This window comes from Petromyzon marinus, chromosome 78 (assembly GCF_048934315.1).
Source record: "Petromyzon marinus isolate PM22_M1 ecotype Great Lakes invasive population chromosome 78, UKy_Petmar_22M1.pri1.0, whole genome shotgun sequence".
Taxonomy (NCBI): Eukaryota; Metazoa; Chordata; class Hyperoartia; order Petromyzontiformes; family Petromyzontidae; genus Petromyzon; species Petromyzon marinus.
Genome location: NC_133744.1, coordinates 1012583 through 1038295, shown reverse-complemented (window position 1 = coordinate 1038295; position 25713 = coordinate 1012583). Strand labels below are relative to the sequence as shown.

At 46.4% G+C, this 25713-nt stretch overlaps 2 protein-coding genes across 2 annotated transcripts in view; one reads left to right on the top strand and one right to left on the bottom strand.

The window, feature by feature from the left end:
* The window catches only part of LOC142907340 (guanylate-binding protein 3-like), a 50784-nt gene extending 42413 nt beyond the window's left edge, over positions 1-8371 (bottom strand). The window contains exons 1-2 of the mRNA XM_076056760.1: positions 7930-8371; positions 3185-3309 (exon numbers count right to left, since the gene is read on the bottom strand). Of these exons, the coding sequence (XP_075912875.1) occupies positions 3185-3309; positions 7930-8185 (381 nt within the window). The 5' untranslated portion in view covers positions 8186-8371. The remainder of the gene's footprint in view (positions 1-3184; positions 3310-7929) is intronic.
* LOC142907390 (uncharacterized) overlaps positions 1-25713 on the top strand; it is a 366512-nt gene that overhangs the window by 133064 nt on the left and 207735 nt on the right. The window lies entirely within an intron of this gene.

Below are 25713 nucleotides of genomic sequence, written 5' to 3'. Positions count from 1 at the left end.
AACTCACAACAAATTACATACCTGGAAATCAATGTGACTTCTGCTGTTGCCTTTGAGAGATTAGTTCAGATATGCGTGGCTTCACCTTGGCAAGTGCCACTCTCATGTCATTTTCACAGCAAAGTCTGTTCCTTTTCTTCGTTTTTATGTCCAGCATCCTCGAAAAGGATTGCTCACAAAGATATGTTGTAACAAATGGTATAAAAAATCCAGGGCTTTCTTAGCAATAACTGGATACTTGTTCATTTGTCGACACCAAAACGTTGAGAGCGTTGTTGTTCTGAAGAGTTGCTGTTGAACCTGGCTCTGCTGAATTTCAATGATTTCGTCGAGGAATTCATCATTGACATCTGCTGTTTCAACAGCAAACGTGAACGGCTGTCTCATCCATGCTGGATATGACTCTCTTGTAGGGAAATATCCGTCGAGAGACTTTGCAAGCTCATCTAAGTGCGTGGCAATTGTTTGCTTCAGTTCCGTGGATACAGAAATATCTCCGATTCCAGACACCATCTTCGATCTTACTTGCACAGTCGTCCAGAAGCGGGAAGTTTGCGAAGTTATTGTTCTCTGTTCGTCGTTTCCATAACGGTAGCTTTTTTTGAAAAGCCTTCAGGTGTTCTTCCGCTTCCATGATATTGACTCCACCACCCTGCATCTGCTGATTGAGATGATTGAGAGCTGCGAATATATCAGCCATGTACGCTAAAATGAGAATGAACTCAGGATTTTTGAAGCAATCTGCATGGCAGTGTTGGTGCTCTTGCAAAAACAGGGCTAATTCCACACGCATGGCAAAAACACGATTCAGCACCTGTCCCCGGGATAACCACCGAATATTAGAATGGAGCAGAAGTACCTCAAATTCAGAGCCCATTTCTTTACACAGCTCACTGAAGATGCGGTGCCTCAGAGCACTTTTTCGCACATAGTTCACACATTCCACCACAGTTTTTAATACTTCTGCCATTTTTGGAGGTAAGGTTTTTGTTGCCAACGCATGCCTGTGCAGAATACAATGCGTCACAATGATGTGTGGTGCATCGGCCTTTACTAGCGCACCAAAACCAGACTTTCTTCCCAGCATTACTGGAGCTCCGTCCGTACAAACTGCAGAAACCATATCCCATGAAAGATTGTTGTCTCTGAAGAAGTCATCCACAAGCTTCTTCACATCGGCTGCCTTCGTTGTTGTTGTAAGAGGCTTACAAAATAAAAACTATTCTTTTATCATGTCGTCTTTCACATAGCGTACAAAAACAGCAAGCTGGCTTAGATCAGAAACGTCTGTGGTTTCGTCGAGTTGAAGGCTGAATTTTGCCGGGCTTGAAATCAGATCCGCGACTACTTGAGCCAAGATGTCTTTACTCATGTCTTCTATTCTGTCACTGACGGTGTCATTTGAAAGGGGAATTTGGGATCATTTACCTTCGGCCGCTGTTCCGAGTATCAGATTCGCCATCTTTAATGCAGCTGGTTTCACAAGTGTTTCACCAATGGTGTGTGGCTTGCCCTGCTTTGCGATCAGGTAAGCAACTTCGTACGATGCTGTCAGGATCGGTTTGTTAACAGGTACAAATCCAAGAGCAGGCAGAGTGGCCCTTTCATCGAATCTGGCTCTCTTCACCCTGAATTCAGCAAGTGTTGTGTTCTTGTATTCCCCGTCTCCATGCAGCTTCAAGAAGTGTTCCTTTAGTTTTGCCGGTGCAAGACTAGAGTTGCTCAACTTGGCGTTGCAAATCATGCAGATAGGACGCTCACTCCCATCACGTTCCATGATACATGAGAATCCATGTTGTACATATTCGTCCGACCACTTTCTTCTTTTGCCCGACATAGTTAGTATGGATAAAATATTAAAGAAATCACACGACGTACGACAACAACAGTCACACGTTGACTACTGAGTACGCACTAAATTCCCCGCAGCGCTGATTGGCCAAGCAGTGTAGCATGATCATCTGCAGCCAGTGATGGCCAAGCGGGCCGTGTGTGTCATCACAAATTTACACAATAATTCAAGTGTGTCCGGACCTCCGTGGCGGGGGCTCTGCCGAACCCCTGAGATCGACTCACCGAACCCCTGGGGTTCGATCGAACCCAGGTTAAGAACCACTGCTCTACACCAAATGGCGTAATTTACAATTTTGATTTTAAGCTTTCGTGACTGCAGGAATCCATACTCTTTGCTTCTTTCGGTAAAGTCACGTAGGTAGAAAAAATTAATAAAACCAATAATAATATATCACGACGTTTCGATCGCAATATAAGCGGTCATCCTCAGGCGGAAAAAAACAATCGAGCAGTGTAACTTCTGAACCAGTGAGAAAGCTGTTACAACAAGGAGATTATTTATATGCAATGGGCAAGCAAGCGGGGTCTAAGCTGGAAAGGAATTCCATCCCCGGACACAAGCACGTCAGTTGTGTTAATGGGGGAGATTAGGGAGAGAGATTTGCAAGAAATGAGCTTCCGTCGCCGTGTAAGAGTCTCATCCCAGCATATGCGCATGACAGCAGTGTTAATGAGAGATTAGCACTATGTTGATGGGAGAGATTAGGCAGGGAGACTAGGGGGATTAGTAAGTTATTGTCATGTATATGTGTAACATGAGCTGCAGCTCTGCCAACTGCGCTGTGTTAATGGGGGAGAAACAAAGAGTATGGCATCATTTACGTTTCTCGTGGCATCACACCATGTACCAAGTGTAGTAAATTTACATATACGGCACCTTACTAACGTGTGTAGTTAAAGATGATCTGAAATATAATGGTCTCATAACAATAAAATGCTTTCATAACAATGAAAAAAGGGAACAATCACAAAATGCATCTTACCCTAATACCATAGCTCTGCCCTCAGTGTCTAAAATGGCGGGAAGAGAATGTCTCCAGCCCTTTAAAAATGACGACAAATGAAAGTTGTGCATAAATTAGGTCTTGTCTTAAAAAGTTATGTTGTTATTGCTAATTAGATACTTCCGATGACAAATTAATGTTGGAAATAATTACAGAATCCTTCCACATCAATGATATTTCTTCCTTGTAAAATGTTTTGCCCTCTGAAAACATTTTTATGCATAGATTGGTGTAAGTTGAACTTCTTTCGCACTGTACGTATCAGGTGATGTTATTTTGCATCCTCCACACTGGCGGCCGTAATGCATGAAAATCAAAGTTTTTACCTTATGCACATCGCCCAGTCCCTCTGTGTCCAGCAGCAGGAGGTACTTGTCATTATCAGGGTGGGGTCTTGGCCATACCCAGATGCCTTTGGTTTGAGCTTTTATAGTACGTCCAAGTGAGAAACCTGTAGTTTTAAAGAACATACATGAGCAGTATTGCAGTATTAAAGTCGTAGTTTTAATTCATAATTGTTATTACGATAAATTGCTCTTATTATATACCTTTCAAAATGTCTCAAGGCGCCATTCTGAGAAGGACAAAGATAATAAAGAAATAAACTGGTGGAAAATGAGGGCAAGAGAGGAACAAAGCTAATTAGAGGAACGTTTTTTTTAAGATGTGTTTTTATACGGGACTTAAATTACAATTGCAGTGTCATAGCCAACATTTCAGCCAAATATTTTTAGTTAGGGAGGATTCGGCATGTCAGCAAATTATGTTCAAGAAAATTCATGTAAATACTTGAATTGGTGATGTCTCATACTCTTTGGTTCTTTCGGTAAAGTCACTTAGATATAAAATCAAATATATTATATCATGACGTTTGGATCGCAACACAAGCGGTCGTCCTCAGGCTGAAAAAATATATAATCCAGCAGTTGAACTGTTGAACCAGCGAGAGGACAGTTACAACAAGGTTATACTGTATATGTGGCAATGGGCAAGCAAGCGGAGTCTGAGCTGGAAAGGAATTCAACCCACGGACACAAGCATGTCAGTTGTGTTAATGGGGGAGATTAGGGAGAGAGGGATTAGGGAGGGGGATTAGCATGAATGAGCTTCTTTCGCCGCATAAGAGTATCATGAAAATTCATGCAAATACTTAAATTGGTGAAGTCTCATACGCACAACAGCAGCGTTAATGAGAGATTGGCACCATGAGAGTGCAGTGGAAAGGACATGAACATGAGAGTGCAATCCAAAGGACACGTGAGCATGAGAGTGCAATCCAAAGGACACGTGAGCATGAGAGTGCAATCCAAAGGACATGTGATAGATCTAAGAGTGAGGCATAGAGAGAGAAAGAGACACACAGAGAGTCGGAAATAACAGCTGACATAGGCAGGTAGGATGGAAACATCACAGTCAGTTAAGACTTTACCTGGTACTGGTAGGAACCTCCTGGTTACACCAGCCCACAGGGGATTATTGTGTCCGACCGTCCGTCGTGCATCCAAAAAAGGGTGGGGTGGGGCTAGGTGGAGAGGGTAGGGAGAGGCTGGGTGGGGAGGGTGAGGAGGGGCCGAGCAACCCAACGTTCCTACCAGCTCCCTCGGCAGGAATGTGATTAATAACGTCCTTCCAATAATTGCTCAGTTTGTACCCCTCTTCTCGGTTGAAGTTGTGTCTGTGTTTATATATCTAGATGGCTTCATGAACAAATCTCTTAAATATAGCCGGTAGGTTTGCAGAGTACCTCCGTCTTGTAAAAATCAATTTCGTGTGAGCTCACAGCGTTAAAACAATGGTCAGCAACGGCAGAGGTATTGGTCCTACCGTGTTTCAGATCTGCCTTGTGTTCATGAACGCGGTCCGAGACATGCCGTTTTGTTTCCATAATGTAACTGCTGCCACAATCACAACTCAGTTTGTAGAAATCAGGGTATTGCATGTCAGGAATCACATCCTTTATAGATGGGATTAAATCACGGATTTTGTGTACTGTGTTGAAATGAACCTGGATCTTGTGTTTGTTTAAGATTTTGGAAATCTTTTTGGTAACCCCTGCTATGTACGGTAAAGTGATGGTTTTGGTTGGATCCTCAGATGGTTGTCCACCAATGGCTGGGGAGGCAGCTTTGCAGATTGTACGGTCCTAGTATCCGTTCATCCTGAGGGCTTGGTGTACATGCTTCAACTCACTGGCTAGGTGGTTCTGGTCGGAGATGCAACGGGCCCTATGGTGTAGTGTTTTGATGAGGGAATTCTTCTGGGCTGGATGGTGGTGGGAGTCACGTTTTAGATAGGCATCCATGTGGGTGGCTTTCCTGTAGACCGAATGTCCCAACGAGCCATCAGGTCTCTTCTCGATCAAAACATCCAGGAATGGCAGCTTGCCATCCTTTTCCACTTCCATGGTGAATTTGACAGACAGGTGTATGAAATTGATGTGGTTGAGAAATTGGTTCAGTGCCTGCAGGCCATGTGGCCAGTTGACGAATGTGTCATTTACGTATCTCTTCCACAAGGAAGGACGTAGGGTGGATGGCATCTGTTTCAAATTTATCCATGCAAACATTCTCTACCACTGGCGATAATGGAGAACCCATTGGGGTACCCTCATTATGTTTGTAAAATGTACCATACCAGATGAAATATGTGTTGGTAAGGCAGTGCCTTACCAAAGTTGGTACATCTGGATTTAGTCCTTGTTGGACCAAGTCTTCAATGATTGCAATGGTATCAAGTACAGGTACATTTGGTGATCAGAGAGACTACATCGAAACTGACAAGCAAATCATCTGGAGACAGTGAGATGTCCTTGATTAGAGAAAACAAGTGAGCTGAGTTAAGTACAGCTGAGGTGGACTTAACCGTGAAAGGAAGCAGGGTCTCAGACAGAAATCGTGCCAGTTTGTAGGTGGGTGAGTTAATGATAGGACGGAATGGGGTACCTTCTTTTATAAGGGTTGTCTAGCAGCTGAAGGTTTTAGGGAGCTCTGCTTGGTCTGATCGATTAGTGAAGTCGATTAAGTGATGATATTGTTGTTTTTTTGTGGCTCGGCGGTTGGTGGGATCTCTGTTGATTTTGGTATAGCTGCCATCATGAACAAAGTCCTGAATTTTGTTGTTGTAAGTGGTTTTTCCATGATAGTGGCATTGCCCTTGTCGGCTGAGAGGATGATAATGTCATCTCTGTTCTTTTTTAATTTAGAGAGTTCAAAAGGCTCATCCTTGCTGATGTTGCTAAAGTCTATGCGCCAGCTCACCACCTTGCAGCTTGCGATTCCTTAGCGATTGAGATAATTAATTTGCATGAATGACGTTATACAAAACGAATAAATAGATCACATTATAGCTACAAAATTGCATCAATCTGTTTTGTAAATTATGCCAGGTATAATTAGTGGTGTCAAGGGAAAGCACTATGTGTGCTTGATATAGTGTGGGCACTGAGTGTGCCTGAGTCAAGAGTCAGTATCGGGTGTGCTCAATTCAGAATCAGAATATTTATTTATATTGGAGGGATCCGATGAGCAATAAAGAGATTTTTCACAGATGTCCAGTAGGGGCGAGTCAGAAAGTTAACATCAACAGCACAAACCAAATCACAAGAGGAGTGCAAAGTACAAGAAAGGTAAACAAATCACTATTTATATTTTACCAAGTAAAGACCACTGAGCTATTAGCTTATTTAAGGATAGCTCAACGAAGTGACTCATCACGTGGAAATTTAAGCAGCAGCCAAATACTATAAATAATCTCAACACCTGTTTACGCGGGGTCGTCATGAGATTGCCTCATCACTAGGAATCCACTAGAGTTGTGCACACATATAATCTAAATTGAAAACGCATTGCTTTAGAACTGCTGCTTCTTGCTATGTTTCGTTTTTTGTCCTTCCCCCACGCCTCTGATTATCACGGTTGGCTACGTACGGTGCCAAAGAAGTTCAACATAGATCAACATTTCCACAACACTTTACACCACTAATACACAATTAACTACACCACTATACTATTACATACTACATTAATATACACTACACTATTATAAACTACTTCACTTATACACTACACCACTATACAGTACTAAATCGAAAACTAATTTCTTTCTAGCTGCTTTTTGAGTTTAGTTTTTCGTCCTCCCACACCTCCGAGTAACACGGTTGGCTACCTACGGTGCTAAAGAGGTTCAACAAACACATAACAAACTTAATTATACGCTATACTACTATACACTAAATTGCACCACAATAGCATTCTATACGATACACTACTCTATTTTCCACTGATATACACTACACGACTATCCACTACTAAACGAATGCACTACACTATTAAAGACTACACTAGTATACACTACACCACTATACTAAAGTGAAAAGTCATTTCTTTAAAACTGCTTTTTGAGTTTAGTTTGTCGTCCTTTCCCCACACCTCTGATGACCATGGTTGGCTGTGTACGGTGCTAAAGAAGTTCAACATTCATACAATTTGGGCCGAAGCGACAGCATGCGTCTAATTGTTCAGGCACACCCTGGAGCAATGAATGCTGTCTCTCACCCATTTTTTAATTAGCCGCCAGTCTGATTGAATATAGCTGTTTACAATTACACACTCCCACAGAAACCAATATACAACGAGGTCGGCCATGCATGGTGCTGGTCAAACCACCCCGTCTCGGCCGAAATAGGTATTCACTAACAGCACTTTCTTAAACAGTCTGTACGCTTATAGATGCACTTTGTGTAAGTTTAGGCTTGTGTAAGTACATACCTCTTAGTCAAAAGATCCTAAACTGAGCAAAAATAATACGCTGTCTCCTGGGGTTTGTATATGTTGGACTTCTTTCGCAACGTACATAGCCAACCCTGCTAATCGAGTGTATGTTAGTGTGATGTAGAAGTGCATTGTAGTGTATTAATGTTGACCTTTCACACCGTACGTAGCCAGCCAACTATGCTGATCGGAGGTGTGGTGCAAGGACAACAAACTAAACACAACACGCAGTTCTAAGAAAATGCGTTTTCAATCTAGATTTGTGAATTTTTTATTAACTCAAATCTTGCCGAATCACTTACCGGTGTTTGACCCCGCCAGGCGGTTCATGAAGAAAGACTTGCCGGTCCGGTACTTGCCCACGATGGAAACGACTACGAGCGGCTTTTTGATGGCTGTGATGATCTTTGCCGTATTAGGGTCGACATAAAACATGCCCTTCTCATCTGTCACTATAAATTGTAGAGGTTTAGGAGTCCCGCACTTGAGTAACTCATCAACATCGAGTGGTGGTGGCTGTTGCTCCTGCTGCGTGGTTGCAGGAGCAGGACTTGCCATGTCACTGGGTTAATGATAACAATCAATACCAGATTATTGATCACTCACGATCACCAAATCTCGTCTGGCTCGTTCACTCGATGGAGCGCCTCATATATGCCGACAGGAGGGATTGCATCATCACTTCTTTACGTCATTCAGAAACGTTTCTGCCCCATCCATAGTTGGATATGTTAAATACCTTGCCTGGTATACAGGGGGTCGTGAGTTCGATACGATCCTCTTGCCTGTATATTTGGAGTTTTCGGTTTTTTTCTCTCTCTCTCCCCATGGTCGCATAGATTTTTCTTCGGGTCTTCGTTTTTTTAATCCACATTTATAATCAACATCACGTTTTTAGAGTAACTGGTTGCTATAAATGTCCACATTAGAAGCCACTTTGACGAGCCATTATTTGTGATAGCCAGGTCGCTTCTGAAAAATAGCTACAATTCTACATCTCTCTATGAATAACGAATGTGGCTACTCAGTTATATGCTACCTCCTCTCATTGATCAGCCACCCTGATAACTCTTAATGGTAACTTAAACCCTGGTTACACATACAATTTCAAGACATTTTAAATTAAAACACTGCTCAATAAAGGAAGACCTCCTATTTCACACACGCCATGTGGGTCGTGGAGGTTGTTAACCATACTTCACCACGCTGCTCAGTGTGCAATTGGAAAAATTAACAGGGTTGCAAGATTTGGGTTCTGATTGAGTGCCGTGCCAGTACTCGCTAACACAACTTGCCTCAACAGTTGGTAAATTTGTGTAAGAAATCGTGTAGGCGAGTAACGAAAAGTTACCCCTGCCTTTTGGAGAGTGAAATGAACAATGTAGATTGCTCATTTAAACGCCGAAATTTAAAACATTGAGGACCACAGGTGGTGCATCTGCCAGTTACCTGAGTTAACCCATGGCATTTGAGTCTGTCAAGTGACCTACTGTCAACACGGAGCTTAGCAAACTTCACTTGACAACCTGCAGGTGCCCCTAGCCTGGCACAAGCGCCATGGTGATGTCACCGCCACTTGGTGGTAAATGAGAGTTGTTGTTCATGTATAGTCACTGCAACTTTCCCCTGCCTTTTGAAAAGTGAACTGAATTGTAGTAAAGTTATTATTTTATTTTAAGGCAGTGTCATTGACGAATGTGATAATTGTGCATGTGCACGACTGCCAATGCAACATTCCACATCGAACCTGCAACCTTTAGCCGGTGGTTAAGCTGTAAATGTGATGCTTTGAAATCCCGGCGGACTTTATGGTGTTTGCAATGTACGTGAGTGAGGGGTGCGGCTGACTGCACAAAGCAGGGCTCGTTTAGTTCATCCATCCTGTCTCCTGCTCAATTCGTAACGAGAGAATAGACTGGCTAAAAAAACACCAAACACTTATACTCTCTGTTTAGCATGTAGGCTTTCGCGACCAATACTATTCATAAGAAAGGTTTTTGGGTTAGATAGCCTAAGTATAAATGAGTCGTAACCTTCCACCACCCGACAGAGTAAATCCACAACATTAACTCTCCAACACACGAGTGGGCTTAACTAGTTACTAATCGGCGGGTTGCTTACGTGACGAACCTTACTGACAGTGTCAGGTGGTGGAGGGTCACGACACATTCATACTTACTCGATCTAACCCAATAACTTTTATGTATGGATGTGTAGTGCCTTGGATTCACTCGGACGACAATCGCCTTTCTTCCACCGTCACTTTTATTTCCATCGTTTCGCACACACACACACACACTTTATAGTTACACACACACACTATATATAGTTTCACACACACACACACACTATAATTTCTCCTCTCCGCGCTCCGCCAACTCGAACACTCGAATTCCCCTCAGCACCGTCCGCTCATACTCCTTGTCTCCCCACACAGTCTCTTCTTCTTTCACCGCACACACAGTGGTTCTATCTCTATCTCCTCACACACAGTGACTCGTCTATCTCTTCACACGCAGTGACTCTGTCTATCTCTTCACACACAGTGACTTGTCTATCTCTTCACACACAGTGACCTGTCTATCTCTTCACACACAGTGACTCGTCTATCTCTTCACACACAGTGACCTGTCTATCTCCTCACACAGTGACTTGACTATCTCTTCACACACTGACTTGTCTATCTCCTCACACACAGTGACTTGTCTATCACTTCACACACAGTGACTTGTCTATCGCTAACTCTCCCTGTACCTACCTATACCGTAATCTCCACTCTGCTAATGCTAACTCTCACTATCGCTATTTATTTTCCTCTGAGTTCGGCTCTCAATCTATTTCCCACTAACACTTGCCGGCTCCCCTCTTCACATCTCTCTCTACCCGCTGCTGTCTCCACTTCTCGCCAACTCCCTCGCCGTCCAAATCACCTAGCGTTTTTTCCCCTTTCCAATCAGCCTTAATTAGTTGCCACGTGCCTCGCTGGCATTTTCCCGCCAGCTCCGGACCTGTCCAACGGCCCAGACTCCATGACGCCGCCACTTAACGCTAACAGCCTCTCGACCAATCATAGCCCTCGTCCCTTGACTCCCTTAATTACTTTGGCTTGTTTACGCCACCCGTGACTTCATCACCTGCCCGACCTTACATGACCCACACTGTTTGTATGTACTGTATATGGCCAATTTACCCATGTGTATTTTCTACTCCACTACATCACCCCCCCCGTGATGAAAGAACCTAGCCGCCCCCGGCTACGCTATACTCGAGTTGGAGTAGTGGAGTGAAGAGGACGGAACGATGATAACATATATACAGAACGCACTCGCAACACATAAACATTTTGTACAACCACCCGCTACGCACCACACAACGACACTCACACAACACCTTTATACAGAATCCCCAAACCCCCCAAAGTCAACGTAGTGTACTTCTCCTGGAACGGGTTCCCGCTGCCGGCCAATCTCCCTTGCACGGGACACCCTGCGATAAGGGAGGGCCTCGCTCATCTCGCCAATGAGGGGCGCTCCTGGGCTCCACCCTGCGCCCATCACTGTCCCAGTGACATTCTGCTGGCGGGGCTGTCCATCGTTCCCGGTCGGGACAGACATTGGTCCGGATCTGTGGCCGTTCAGTCGGCGTCCGGTCAGCAACTCTGCCCAAAAGGGGCGATCCTGCTGGCACACGGGGGGCAGATCTCTGGGACACACACACTTGTGATCTCCCCACAGGTTCGTCGGGCACATCCAATACAGGCCGCTCTCAGATGGGGGATGACGCGTCATATGGTAACACAAATTTCTTCAGGCGCGACGGGTGAACAAACCATGTCCGACGACCGAATTTTATTCGCACACTCTGATCCCGTAAAACCTCCACAATATCAACGGGCCCCTGCCAGGGGCGGTGAAACTTCGGGGACGTTCCCACCGGCACCATGGGGCAGTGCAACAAGGCTTTATCTCCAACACTCCATGGCTCTCATGGCCGCTGCCTGCCGTACAATCTTTCGTTAGCGGTTGGTCGTCGTGCCGTATTTTTCAATGCAGCCTCCCGGGTTTCCCTCAGACGGTCTAAAGTCACCTGCATTGGAGCAGGCACCGTCGTAGATTTCTCTCACTTCCGAATTCCCAATTTAACAATAGCCGGTGCTTCTGGTTCCCGTCCATACATTAGAAAAAAATGGCGAGTACCCCGTTGAGGCATGTGGGGCCAATCTATACACGGCCAGCGTCGCTGCAACATGCAGGTCCCAATCATCTTGAGCGGTGTTTACTTGGTGACAAAGCATGGACGTCAGCGTCCTATGCAGCCGCTCGACCATCCCGTCAGTCTGCGGGTGGTACGGGGACGTCCGGATCTTTTTGGTCCCCAGCAAGTCACGCACGTCTTCAATCAATTTCGATGAAAAATTTCTGCCTTGGTCAGTAAGCAATTGTTCTGGGGCCCCCTTATCTAAGACGTACCCTTTCAAGAAAGCCTCAGCGATCGACGTCGCTGACTGGTCTACTAGCGGCCATGCCATTGGCCAACTAGTTAAGTATTCCACGCCGACGAGCAAATATTTGTGCCCTCGGGGGGTGACGGGGAACGGACCCAAAATATCTAGTGCCACAATTTCGTTCACTCTCGAAACTTGAATCGATTGCAATGGGACACGATATGGCCGTGCCGGCACTTTCATCCGCGCACATTCCCACTGTCAACGCGGTCTTCTTCTCCCCCAAATGCATCAATGTATCATGTATCTCGTTAATGAGTTTCCCCCGCAACACCCTCAGGACAACAATACAAAATTTTTGTGCTTCCACATCCCAGCGAACAAGCAACCCCTCCGTCAACATCAAAAATGGGCGATCCTCCGATCCCCTTCAACGAGAGGCACGCAGCCTCATCCTGGTCAGCGAGGAATCCTCTACCTGCAGTTGCTTCCACTGTTTCAATGACAACCCCAACAATCCAATTTCTGCTCCAGGGATTATCCCTAGCACTCCCGAACCCGCTGCAGCGACCGTTTGTGGAACCTCCTGCAGCCGCGGGCCGCAACGCAGCGAGCCCTCTGCGCACCGACACGTCTCAGCCGGTCGCGGCAACCTCGACAAAGCATCCGCGTTTACATGGCGCGTTCCTTTCCTATGTTGGATCGTGAAAGAGTACTCCTGGAGGGTCTCAAGCCAGCGAGCCATCTGCCCCGACAGCTGATCTACGCATAGCGAGTACTGTAATGCCGCGTGATCAGTGCGGATCAAAAATTCCCTGCCGTACAGATACGGTTGGTACTGCCGAACAAAATGGACAATCGCCAACAATTCTCTATGCGTCACACAGTATTTTTGCTCCGCCGGCGATAACACCCGGCTGCCATATGCCACCACTCTCTCGACGCCCTCAACCATCTGTGACAAAACCGCGCCTATGCCCGTATCACAGGCATCCGGGTCAAGTATAAATCGCTTCGTAAAATCCGGGTATCCCAACGGCGGTGCATCCGCCAGTGCGGCCCGCAATGCTTCGAACGATTTTTGTTTTGCAATTCCCCATTGAAACTTCACACCTTTCCCGGTCAGCGTATGCAATGGTCGAGCAATCGTGGCAAAATCCTTAACGAACCGCCGATAATACGACGCAAAGCCCACAAAGCTACGCACTTCTCCTGCTGTTCTCGGCACTGGCCATGCTCGCACACAACTCGTCTTTTCCGGATCAGTGGCCACTCCTGACGCGCTAACGACGTGCCCCAAATACTTCACCGATGTTCTTAACAATTGGCACTTCTGTGGTTTAAATTTCAATCTGGCGCGTCGCACTCTGCCAAAAACGGCGCGCAGTCATTGCAAATGTTCATCGAAATTCCTACTGAAAACAATCACATCATCTAGATATATCAAGCATGACTCCCACTGCAGGCCCGACAACACGAGTTCCATTAATCGCTGGAAGGTCGCCGGCGCGGATTGGAGTCCCATCGGGAGCACGTTAAATTGATACAATCCTTGTGGTGTCCGAAATGCCGTTTTAGGTCTTGACTCCTCATTCAGGGGCAATTGCCAAAAGCAAGACAACAGATTTGAATTTTCGCAACCCCGCAGCCCATAATGCCCAAACTACCCCCGTTTGCCGCTACGCATGACCCTTTCACCGGCCCCAACGATCCAGGCGACGTCAGCAGCGACCGAAAAGTTTGTAACGAAATGAGAGTCGCCGACGCCCCGGTATCTACAATTACCCGTACCATAACACATTGAATGCATGCCATCACATCCGACAATCCCGGCGCGGCCCCCAACACACGATGTACCAATGCGCCTCACGTGTCCCGGCCATGCGTACTATCCGAACTCGATGAATACGGTTGAGATGACGCGGATGAGTGATGTGGATAGGGCGGCCCTGTATTGAATGCATCTCGACTCACCCCGGGATCCTTGGTCTTGGGGGAACCGCCCGCTGTAGTTGTTCGGCGCCCTTGGAGGACCACCTCTCCGTCTCCAGCAGTCCTGGGCGAGATGACCCCTCCGCCCGCACTCGTAGCATGTCCGATGCACGCCGTCTCCATACACCCCTGGATGACGCCGTCGTTCTCCGGTCGACACCCCGGCCGCTGCTGCCATCGGCGGCGTCTCGTCCACCGCCACCGCCACCGTGCTCCCGGCCCCGGCAGGGGTCGTCAGCGACGGCTGCGCCACCGCCGCCGCTGGTTCGTCTCGCATGTCAAGGTTGACTTGGATGTTCCTGGCGATCAGCAACGATGACACGTCGTCGTCATCGTCCTTGTCCGGGAGTGACAAGACGACTTTCAGCTCCTTCGCCAGCTGTAGCATCTTCTCCTGCAGCAGGGAGTCCCAGCCCTCCTCGTCCATCGCCGGGTACGCAACCTGGGCGAGGGCCAGCAAGGCGCTGCGGAATGCCAGGGGGGACTCCGTTGCCTTCCGTTTCCTCTGTTGAAATCGATGTTTGGCGACCGACCGTGGCTCGTAGACTTTCCTCATTACCGCAATAGCACCGTCCAATGTTTTTCTGACAGCGGGAGGGAGTCCATTAAAAGTTGCCAAGGAGTCATCATCCAATGCCGTCGGCAGTGCTCGTAACGCGGCACTCTCCGTCCAATTCAGGGACTCGTAAGCCGCATGGAATCTTCGTATGAACGCCGTCCAATCTCCGACTTTGGCCTCAAATCGTTGTACGTGTAGCCGTCGTGGTGGTCCCGCCGACCGGTCGTCTTCGTCGTCAGAGTCCTCCACCCGCTCCGGCTGAGCGGCAACCTCCGGTGGTAGACCCGGTACTGGTTGTTGAATGCGGTTCTCCGTCAAAAAGTTCCGGAACTCCTCCGACAACTTCTCCATCCTGGCCTCCCACTGGGTCATGAGGACTCGCCAATCCTCTGGCGATCCCGGGCCCTCAGCACCACCCGAACCGCTGTCCCGGTCAGGAGTACTGCCGGCCATCTGGCCGGGCTGTACATCGTCGTTGTCGCTGTCGCCGCCTGAGTCCACTGGCACATTTGTTTTCTTTGCCACTTTTTTTGACATCGTGGCATGATCCGTACTTTTTCTGACACCAAATGTAGTGCCTTGGATTCACTCGACGACAATCGCCTTTCTTCCACCGTCACTTTTATTTCCATCGTTCCGCACACACACACACACACTATATAATTTCACACACACACACTATAATTTCACACACACACACACTATATAATTTCACACACACACACTATAATTTCTCCTCTCCGCGCTCCACCAACTCGAACACTCGAATTCCTCTCAGCACCGTCTGCTCGTACTCCTTGTCTCCACACACAGTCTCTTCTTCTTTCACCGCACACACAGTGGTTCTGTCTCAATCTCCTCACACACAGTGACTCGTCTATCTCTTCACACGCACTGACTCTGTCTATCTCCTCACACACAGTGACTTGTCTATCTCTTCACACACAGTGACTTGTCTATCTCTTCACACACAGTGACTTGTTTATCGCTAACTCTCCCTGTACCTACCTATGCCGTAATCTCAACTCTGCTAACGCTAACTCTCGCTATCGCTATTTATTGTCCTCTGGGTTCGGCTCTCAATCTATTTCCCAATAACCCTTACCGGCTTCCACTCTTCGCATCTCTCTCTAACCGCTGCTTTCTCCACTTCTCGCCAACTACCTCGCCATCCAAATCACCTAGCGCTTTTATCTCCTTTCCAATCAGCCTTAATTAATTGCCACGTGCCTCGCTGGCATTTTCCCGCCAGCTCTGCACCTGTCCAACGGCCCAGACACCGTGACGCCGCCACTTAACGCTAACAGCCTCTCGACCAATCACAGCCCTCGTCCCTTGACTCCCTTAATTACTTTGGCTTGTTTACGTCACCCGTGACTTCATCACCTGCCCAACCTTACATGACCCACACTGTTTGTATGTACTGTATATGGCCAATTTACCCATGTGTATTTTCTACTCCACTACAGATGTATAATCTCTGCTCACACCAAACACTTATACCCTCTGCTTACACCAAAACTAATAATCTCTGCAGACAAAAAAAACTCGTGATCTCTGCTCACATCAAACACCTATAATATTTGCTCATGCTAAAGACGTCCTTCCCCGCCCCTCCGATTCCTTTTCGCACATCAGATAAGAACTGTTGGCTATGTTCGGCGCAAAATAAGAAGTTCAACATGCATTATTCATATTATTTGAGTCTTTCCATAAAGTCACGTAGATAGCTTAAAAAAATGACAAAAACTAAGACGTTTCGATCGCAACACAAGCGCTCATCATCAGGTTGAGAGAGAAGAGGGGTTACGCCTCTAAAGGCCAACTGTTTACAAAGGTTTAAATGGGTGTAGCCCAAGTGTCAGCAGCATGGGGTGATGACGAACGCTTTTGTTGCGATCGGAACATCGTAGTTTTTTTGTTATTTATTTACAATGATGCACAAATCAACAGGACATTGCATACCAAAACCAAATCAAATGACAAGAGCATTGAAACTGCCCTAGTTATTAAAACAATCAAAATATCGTGCATTGATGAACTAAACAGATGTTTTTAAATTTTGATTTAAAGCTTTCGTGACTGCAGTAATTCATATTCTTAGTTTTTTCGGTAAAGTCACGTTGAAGAGAAACAACAAAATAACAAAATATATATAAAACAATAAAAAAAAATGCTCACGACGTTTCGACCATAACTCAAACGGTCATCATCAGGTGTGTCGGTTTGCGTAAATTTATTTTTAAAACGGCACATTTATTTATAAAGAACGTTGGCGTCACGCGCAGCCATTGGCAGTTTGCCCAGGACTAGTCCATCTATTTTTTTTTTTTTAAAAGAGGAGGGGGGAGACGAAATTTTTTATAATGTATGCTGTCTAAAAGCCACTGTAAGCGTGAACAATCAATTAAGAACTGAAATGGTTTATCAAATCTTTCCAATGATTGCTAAGATAGAATCCATCTTCTCGGTTGAAATTGTCTCTGTGCTTGTATATGTGGATAGCCTCATGAACGAATCTCTCATGGAAGCCAGATGGCTTACAAAGAACCTCCGCCTTGGAAAAGTCAATGGCATGTGAGCCTACTGAATTAGAACAATGATCTGCTACGGCCGAGGTGTTGGTCCTACCGTGTTTAAGGTCTGCTTTATGTTCACGAATGCGGTCCGAGACATGGCGTTTGGTTTCTCCAATGTAACTACTACCACAGAGGCAACTTAGTTTGTAGACACCAGGGTATTGTATGTCCGGAATCACATCTTTTACAGACGGAACCAGATCACGGATTTTATGTAATGTGTTGAAACGGACCTGGATCTTGTGTTTATTCAAGATTTTGGAGATCTTTTTTGTGATCCCAGCAATGTAGGGTAAAGTGATGGTTTTGAAAGGCTCCTCAAGAGGGTTCTTCTTCATGGTTTGAGTGATAGCTTTGCGGATTGTATAGTCGGAGTAACCATTAGCCCTAAGAGCTTAGTGTACGTGCTTGAGTTCACTGCTTATGTGTTCCTGGTCGGATATGCATTGGGCTCTATGATACAGAGTCTTGATGAGAGAATTCTTCTGTGATGGATGGTGGTGGGAATCCGGTTTCAGATAAGCATCCGTATGGGTAGCTTTCCTGTAGACAGAGTGGCGCATTGAACCATCAGGTCTCTTTTTAATTAGGACATCCAAAAAAGGTATCTTGCCATCTATTTCGACTTCCATGGTAAATCTGATGGCTGGGTGTATGGAATTGATGTGGTCGAAGAATTGGTCTAGAGCAGGCCGGCCATGTGGCCAGATGACAAAAGTGTCATCCACGTACCTCTTCCATAAGGTTGGGCGCAGAGTGGCAGTCTGGATGGCGTCAGTCTCAAATTTCTCCATGAATATGTTAGCTATAACTGGAGAAAGGGGGGAGCCCATTGGGGTGCCCTCAGTTTGTTTGTAGAAAGTTCCATTCCAAGTGAAGTATGTATTGGTTAAACAGTGTCTCACCAGGGGGGGTACCTCAGTGTTTAGTCCTTGATGAACCAAGTCTTCAATGATTGCAATGGTGTCAGGTACAGGAACCTTGGTGAATAAGGAAACTACATCAAAACTGACAAGCAGGTCGTCTGGGGACAGGGAAATACCCTTGATTGTCGATACCAGGTGAGTAGAATTTTGTACCGCAGAGGTGGTCTTTCCAGTGAAAGGACGCAGGATTTCAGACAAAAAACGAGCTAGTTTGTAGGTGGGGGAGCTGATAGTAGAGACTATGGGACGAAGAGGTGTATCAACTTTATGTATTTTTGGTAAGCCGTATAATCTTGGTGGCCTGGCAGCAGAAGGTTTCAATGAAAACTGTTTAGATTGATCAATTAATGCGGTTGAATCAGAAATTATTTTGTTGGTTTGTGTGACGAGGCTGTTGGTGGGATCTCTTTTTATTTTTGTATAACTACCATCGTCGAGTAATTTTTTAATTTTGTTGTTGTATTCTATTTTATCCATGATGACAGTAGCATTGCCTTTGTCAGCTGAGAGGACTACAATATCATTCCTCTTTTTTAATTTATATAATTCAAAACGCTCATCTTTGCTGAGGTTGCTAGCTGGCATCTTAGCGTTTTTGAGGGTTGCAGCGATTTCAGATCTTGCTACGTCTGCAGCGATGTGACCCAGGCCCCTGAGAGCAACGTCTACTTGGGCAATTATATCATTAACTGGTATGTGTTTAGGTGTGACTGCAAAGTTTAGACCTTTAGCTAAAACGGATTTCAGACCATCGGAAATAGAACTGTTACTGCGATTAATTACGACTTTATTAACGTCTAACTTTTTGGTGTGTGGGTCCGGTCTTTTGTTGAAGAGGAGGTTAAATTTGGAAATCAGGTTTTCCTTACATTTGGTCGACATAGTAGCAGCTGAAGAGGCAGTCATATTGTCTACATGTTCCCAATCCGATGTCGACATTATTGCCGTCAATGATAAGTGTGATTTGTAGAGTGTCTTGTCTAACTGATCTAGTTCTGTGCGTATAAGTCTGATTTTTTCTGAGATAAGAGCTAAGCTAGTTTTGAAAAGAATTCGTTTCGCATTAGAAGAAGTTACAGCAGCAGAGGTCAGTGTAAATGCGATTGGTATTACCCCAGAGTCGCGGCATCTCTTCAGGAAGGTGAGAGACTCGATCAGCTGAGCTTTCTTATCCCGGAGTTTGTTGAAGGATCTTAAAGTTATGTGAAAACCCTCCCCGTAGAGGCGATTAAATTTTGATTTAAAGCTTTCGTGACTGCAGTAATTCATATTCTTAGTTTTTTCGGTAAAGTCACGTTGAAGAGAAACAACAAAATAACAAAATATATATAAAACAATAAAAAATTCTCACGACGTTTCGACCATAACTCAAACGGTCATCTTCAGGTGTGTTGGTTTGCATAAATTTATTTTTAAATGGCGCATTTATTTATTTATAAAAAAAAACCGTTGGCGTCACGCGCAGCGATTTGGCAGTTTGCCCAGGACTAGTCCATCTATTTTTTTGAAAAGAGGAGGGGGGAGACGAATTTTTTTATAATGTATGCTGTCTAAAAGCCACTGTAAGCGTGAACAATCAATTAAGAACTGAAATGGTTTATCAAATCTTTCCAATGATTGCTAAGATAGAATCCGTCTTCTCGGTTGAAATTGTCTCTGTGCTTGTATATGTGGATAGCCTCATGAACGAATCTCTCATGGAAGCCAGAAGGCTTACAAAGAACCTCCGTCTTGGAAAAGTCAATGGCATGTGAGCCTACTGAATTAGAACAATGATCTGCTACGGCCGAGGTGTTGGTCCTACCGTGTTTAAGGTCTGCTTTATGTTCACGAATGCGGTCCGAGACATGGCGTTTGGTTTCTCCAATGTAACTACTACCACAGAGGCAACTTAGTTTGTAGACACCAGGGTATTGTATGTCCGGAATCACATCTTTTACAGACGGAAACAGATCACGGATTTTATGTAATGTGTTGAAACGGACCTGGATCTTGTGTTTATTCAAGATTTTGGAGATCTTTTTTGTGATCCCAGCAATGTAGGGTAAAGTGATGGTTTTGAAAGGCTCCTCAAGAGGGTTCTTCTTCATGGTTTGAGTGATAGCTTTGCGGATTGTATAGTCGGAGTAACCATTAGCCCTAAGAGCTTGGTGTACGTGCTTGAGTTCACTGCTTATGTGTTCCTGGTCAGATATGCATTGGGCTCTATGATACAGAGTCTTGATGAGAGAATTCTTCTGTGATGGATGGTGGTGGGAATCCGGTTTCAGATAAGCATCCATATGGGTAGCTTTCCTGTAGACAGAGTGGCTCATTGAACCATCAGGTCTCTTTTTTTTTTACCCTACATTGTTATAAATCAAGTCAAACGTTAGCTGCCTTTCAATTTATTGTTTCAGCCATTTCCTTTTCTCAGTAGTTGTATATCAAACTTTAGCTACCTTATAATTGAACAGCCGTTTGCTGCCGCTTTCAAAAAATACAGCATGTCTTTTCCTCCCCCCGACCCCCCACGCAGCATAACAAAAGGTGGGTTTTACCCACTCTTGTGCAGTGCGAAGTGGTTGTTACCCGCAGCAGTCTTTCAAAAGGCTGCTTAACCCAGCCCTCTCACCCACCCATGCCCCCTTACTGACTCCTCCCCCCTCCCTTAACCTGTATATAATCCCGGTCGTCTCTGAACTGTGCTCCTAACACAGATATTCTGTGTTGACTATTCCCCCTGAAAACGGAAGCTTGTGTTGCCTCGAAATGTCGTGATTTATTTGTTTTCTTTTATTTTGTTTTATTTTATCTAGGTGACTTTACCGAATAAAACCAAAGATTATGAATCCTTGCAGTCACGAAAGCTTCAAATCTAGAATGTGTTGGTACCTGCTATGACTACAGCAGTGCATACCGGCGTTAGTGGTACCTGATTTCACTACAGCAGTGCATACTGACTGTGGTGGTACCTGCTATCACTACCGCAGTGCATACCGACGTTGGTGGTACCTGCTTTCACTACAGCAGTGCATACCGACTCTATAGCACCAACTACTAATCTGAAAGAGTGCTGTTGTGAGGCCTAGTCCCGTGCAGAGCCCCGTCCTCGTCTAGATTGCCTAGCCGGCCGAGGTGGCACCTTGGCAGGCTGGGGGCTGGGCCGCTACCCCCGCACCCCCGACCATCCACCCGCTCACTCTACAGTGGAAGTATCTAAACACTATTATATTTGTACCTATCAACCCTTTCGTAGTAAGTGCACACATCTGGGTGGGGAGGGGGACATGACACTTTGAATAATTTACAACAGCATTTGGTGTGTTTTTATAGCTACCATTCCCGGATGTTTTGATCGAGAAGAGACCTAATGGCTCTTTGGGACATTCTGTCTACAGTTAAGCCACCCACACAGATTCGAATATGAAGCCTGATTCCCACAACCATCTGGCTCAGAAGAGTTCCCTCATCAAAACACTACGCCATAGGCCTGCTGCATCTACGATCAGTGCCACCTAGCCAGTGAACTGGAGCACGTACACCAAGCCCTCAAGATGAATGGATACTCAGACCGCACAATCCGCAAAGCTGTATCCCCAACCATGGGGAGACAACCATCTGAGGACCTTATCAAGCAATTGTTACCAAAACGATTTCCAAAATCTTAAAAAAACACAAGATCCAGGTCCGATTCAGTACAGTACACAAAATCCGTGCTTTGATCCTATCTGTGAAGGATGTCTTTCCTGACACACAATACTCTGGTGTCTACAAACTAAGTTGTGTCTGCAGTAGCATTTACACTGGGGAAACGAAACGACGTGTCTCGTACCGTGTTCGCGAACACAAGGCAGATTTAATGCTTGGCAGAACCAATACCTATGCCGTGGCTGATCATTGTTATAACGCAGTGGGCTTGCACGATATTGTTTTTTTTTTCCCGAGACCAAGGTACTCTGCAAACCTTTGGGCTACCATCAAAGCTTTGTCCATGAAGCTAACCAGATATTTAAACACAGAAACAATGTCAACCGAGATAATGGGTATAAGCTGAGCGATCATTGGAAGGACGTTTTTAACCAGGTAAAGTCATAACATGCTGTGATGCTTCCATCCCTCCTGCCGTTTGGCTGTTATCTCCGACTCTCTGAGTTGCATTACCCTGTTGGATGCCTTTGCATTAACGGGCTGGGTCTCACTAACATGGCCACCTCTGCTCCCTTAGCCTCGATGGATCGATGGTTCTTACTGTTTTATGGGCTGTGTGTCTCACTGGCATGGCTACTGTTGCAGTGGTTCTCTTTTGTTGACGCACTTGCCTCTTACAGTATAGACCTGACCACAGCTTGTGTTACACATAGACTTGACATTGCTTTCTAATCTCCCCAATCTCTCTCCATAATCTCTCCCATTAACATAGTGCTAATCTCCCACTAACACGACTGCTGTGCGCTGGTGCGGCAACAGTGCTCTCATGTGGCGAAGGAAGCTCATTTCCGTTGACATGCTAATTTCTCTCCCTAATCTCTCTGTCCCTAACCTCCCCTATTAACACTGTGGGGGCTACCGTCCCCCACCATCACTGAATTGTCGGGGCCGTTGCCCACCGACTCCCCCATTCCATTCATACCGCTACCCCCTGGCTGCTCTGTCAGGTCCAGACTACCGACCCATAATGTCTCACCCCCCTGTACCTCTGCCTGGGATGTCGACCGCGTTTGCATCGTTTAATTAGCAGCTCGTACGCTTTGCGCTTGCGATGCGCTACCCTGTTCAACGGCGGCGTGTCGCGGTGAGCGCGCTCGCAAAGTAAAACCCCGTCCTGCACGGGAATAAACAGGTGCGGTGCACCGCCGTGGGATTCCCTCCCACCCACGCGCTTAAGCAAAAACAAACACGCTGCGATTGCTTTGCTCCGATTTAACGGGCTGTTTACACAGCTGCGTATTCGCGCACGCTAGGCACTTAATTCGCTACCTCGCTATTAGACAATCGCGCAGGGCGCGACCACCACCCCGTCACACAGGCGCGCGAGCGTTAAGCCCTACTGTAAACAACCATACAGGTACACGAGCGCTAAACGCCACCGAAACCAGACGCGTAGGCACGCGCACACTGAGCGCTCTGCCTCGTTGTAAACAACCACGCACGCACGTGAGCGCAAAGCGCTACTGTAGGCGATTTCGCAGTTACGCGAGCGCTGGGCACCACCGAAGATATTCGTGTAGGCACGCGCGCGCTGAACAATACTGTAAACGATCGTACAGGTACGGACACCAAGCACGCTCTACTCCCTTATTCGCCGCAAACAGCCGCGTGTGCGCACGAACACAAAACACTCTCCACCCTCCTCTTCACCCTCCAAAGGACCACACGAAACAGTTTATTCCCCTACCAGTTATTTTATTTACCGCGAGCAACCCGTTAAGCTACACGTAATTGTGTGGGTCAGTGGATGTCAGCCTATTCCCCTTGGGATCCTAGACTGTATTTCCCCTGCCTATCGCTCTGTTTTCTACCCTCGATCAAATAGCCCAAACTTACCTCCCTCTCTTACTCACGTGCACTTCCACTCTGCTGCGCTGGAAGCTGTAGAAAAGCGATCAGTAGAGGGTTGAGCCTGGCTGCGCTGAAGTTTGTCACACGGACGTCTCGAACGGCTGACTCCCCTCCTGTGTGGACCGCGATGATCTTGAAGAAGAACTGCCTTGCTACCTGAATCTCCCTCCCTTTATCCCACCTACAACAAAGGAATTTCGCCATTTTGCTCCCTTGGCCTCCCCTCCAATCAGGGGCTCAGATTTTCCCGCCCTTTTGATACCCGGAGCCCAGCTCGGTTGACGTCGCCGCAGTGATCTCACCGACGTCCACTCTCTGTTCTCCCGCTACCAGTCCACTGACCCGTGCTTGTGCGTGTGTGGCTCCACTCGCGGTGGCACGATGGCCCTTGCCGTGACCATGCAACTTTAATATTAGGTCACGGTGCCGCAGTGCATGTCAGCTACAGGGGGAAGATCGCCCAATTTCCCGGCCGCAGGAAACCATGAAGTTCGATCCCACTAGGGACTTATGGACAAAAACCTATCAGCCGGGTGACCTCCCCTCCTGGCTCTACGTGGGGCGTGTGTGCGTTCATGCTGGGGGGGGGGGGGTGGCGAGGGTGCACCGCGTCAATGTCGGCATCCCCCGGTGGCGGCTTCACGGCGGTGGGCACGGCCTCGGCAGAGCGGCTCTGCTGCGGCGGCCTCACGACTGTGCAGTGGGCAAAACGTGGACGTCTGAGAAGGCACCGACCCCGGGAGAGTGGCGGGAAATCCGAGGCATCGGTGACGGCGTCACGACGGTGGGCACGGCTCCGCTGGAGCGGCTCCGCTGCGGCGGCACCACAACACATCTGAATGTTTACATGCCGGGATGGAACTCCGTTCCAGCTCGGACCAACGCTTGCTTGCCCTTGGGCTATACCCCCCTCAAACATAGATAACCCCTTGTTGTAGCAGCTCTCTCGCTGTGTTCTTCCAAGTTCAGCAGTTCGACTGCTGGGTTCTGTTTCACCTGATAATGATCGCTTGTGTTGCGATCGAAATGCCGTAATATATATTCTACCTACGTGACTTTACTGAAAGATGTAAAAATGGAATAGCAGACACCTGGGAGCCAGAAATCTTTCCGATTGAGAGGGGGTCAAATACCTATTTCCCTCATTAAAATGCAAATCAATTTATAACATTTTTGACATGCGCGTTTCTGGATTTTTATGTTGTTATTCTGTCTCTCAATGTTCAAATAAACCTACCATTAAAATTATAGACTGATCATTTATTTGTCAGTGGGCAAACGTACAAAATCAGCAGGGGATCAAATACTTTTTTCCCTCACTGTAGCCATGGTCAGCCACGGTGGAGGTATTTGTTCTGCCAAGCATTAAATCTGCCTTGTGCTCGCAAATACTGTCCGAGACATGACGTTTCGTTTCCCCAATGTAACAATCACCACAGGTGCAAATTAGTTTGTAGAATCCAGGATTTTGCATGTCAGAAATGACATTCTTCACAGATGGGATTAGATAACGGATTTTGTGTACTGTACTGAATCGGACCTGGATCTTGTGTTTGTTTAAGATATTGGAAATATTTTTGGTAACGCCTTCTATGTATGGCAACGTGATGGTTTTTATCGGCGTCTCAGGGGGGGTTGTTTCTTCATGTTTGGAGAAACAGATTTCCGGATAATGCGGTCCGAATATCCATTCATCTTAAGGGCCTGGTGTACGTGTTCCAGTTCACTGGCTAGGTGGTGTTGGTCAGAAATGCAGTGGGCCCTATGATGTAGTGTTTGATGAGGGAATTATTATGTGCCAAGATGGTGGTGGGAATGAGGTTTCAGATAGCAATCTGTGTGGGTGGCTTTCCTGTAGACAGAGTACCTCAGGTCTCTTCTCAAACAAAACATCCAGGAATGGTAGCTTGCCATCCTTCTCCACTTTCATGGTGAATTTGATGGATGGGTGTATGGAATTCATGTTTTTGAGAAATTCGTTCAATGCTGGCAGGCCATGTTGCCAAATAACGAAAGTGTCATCCACATATCTCTTCCACAAGGTA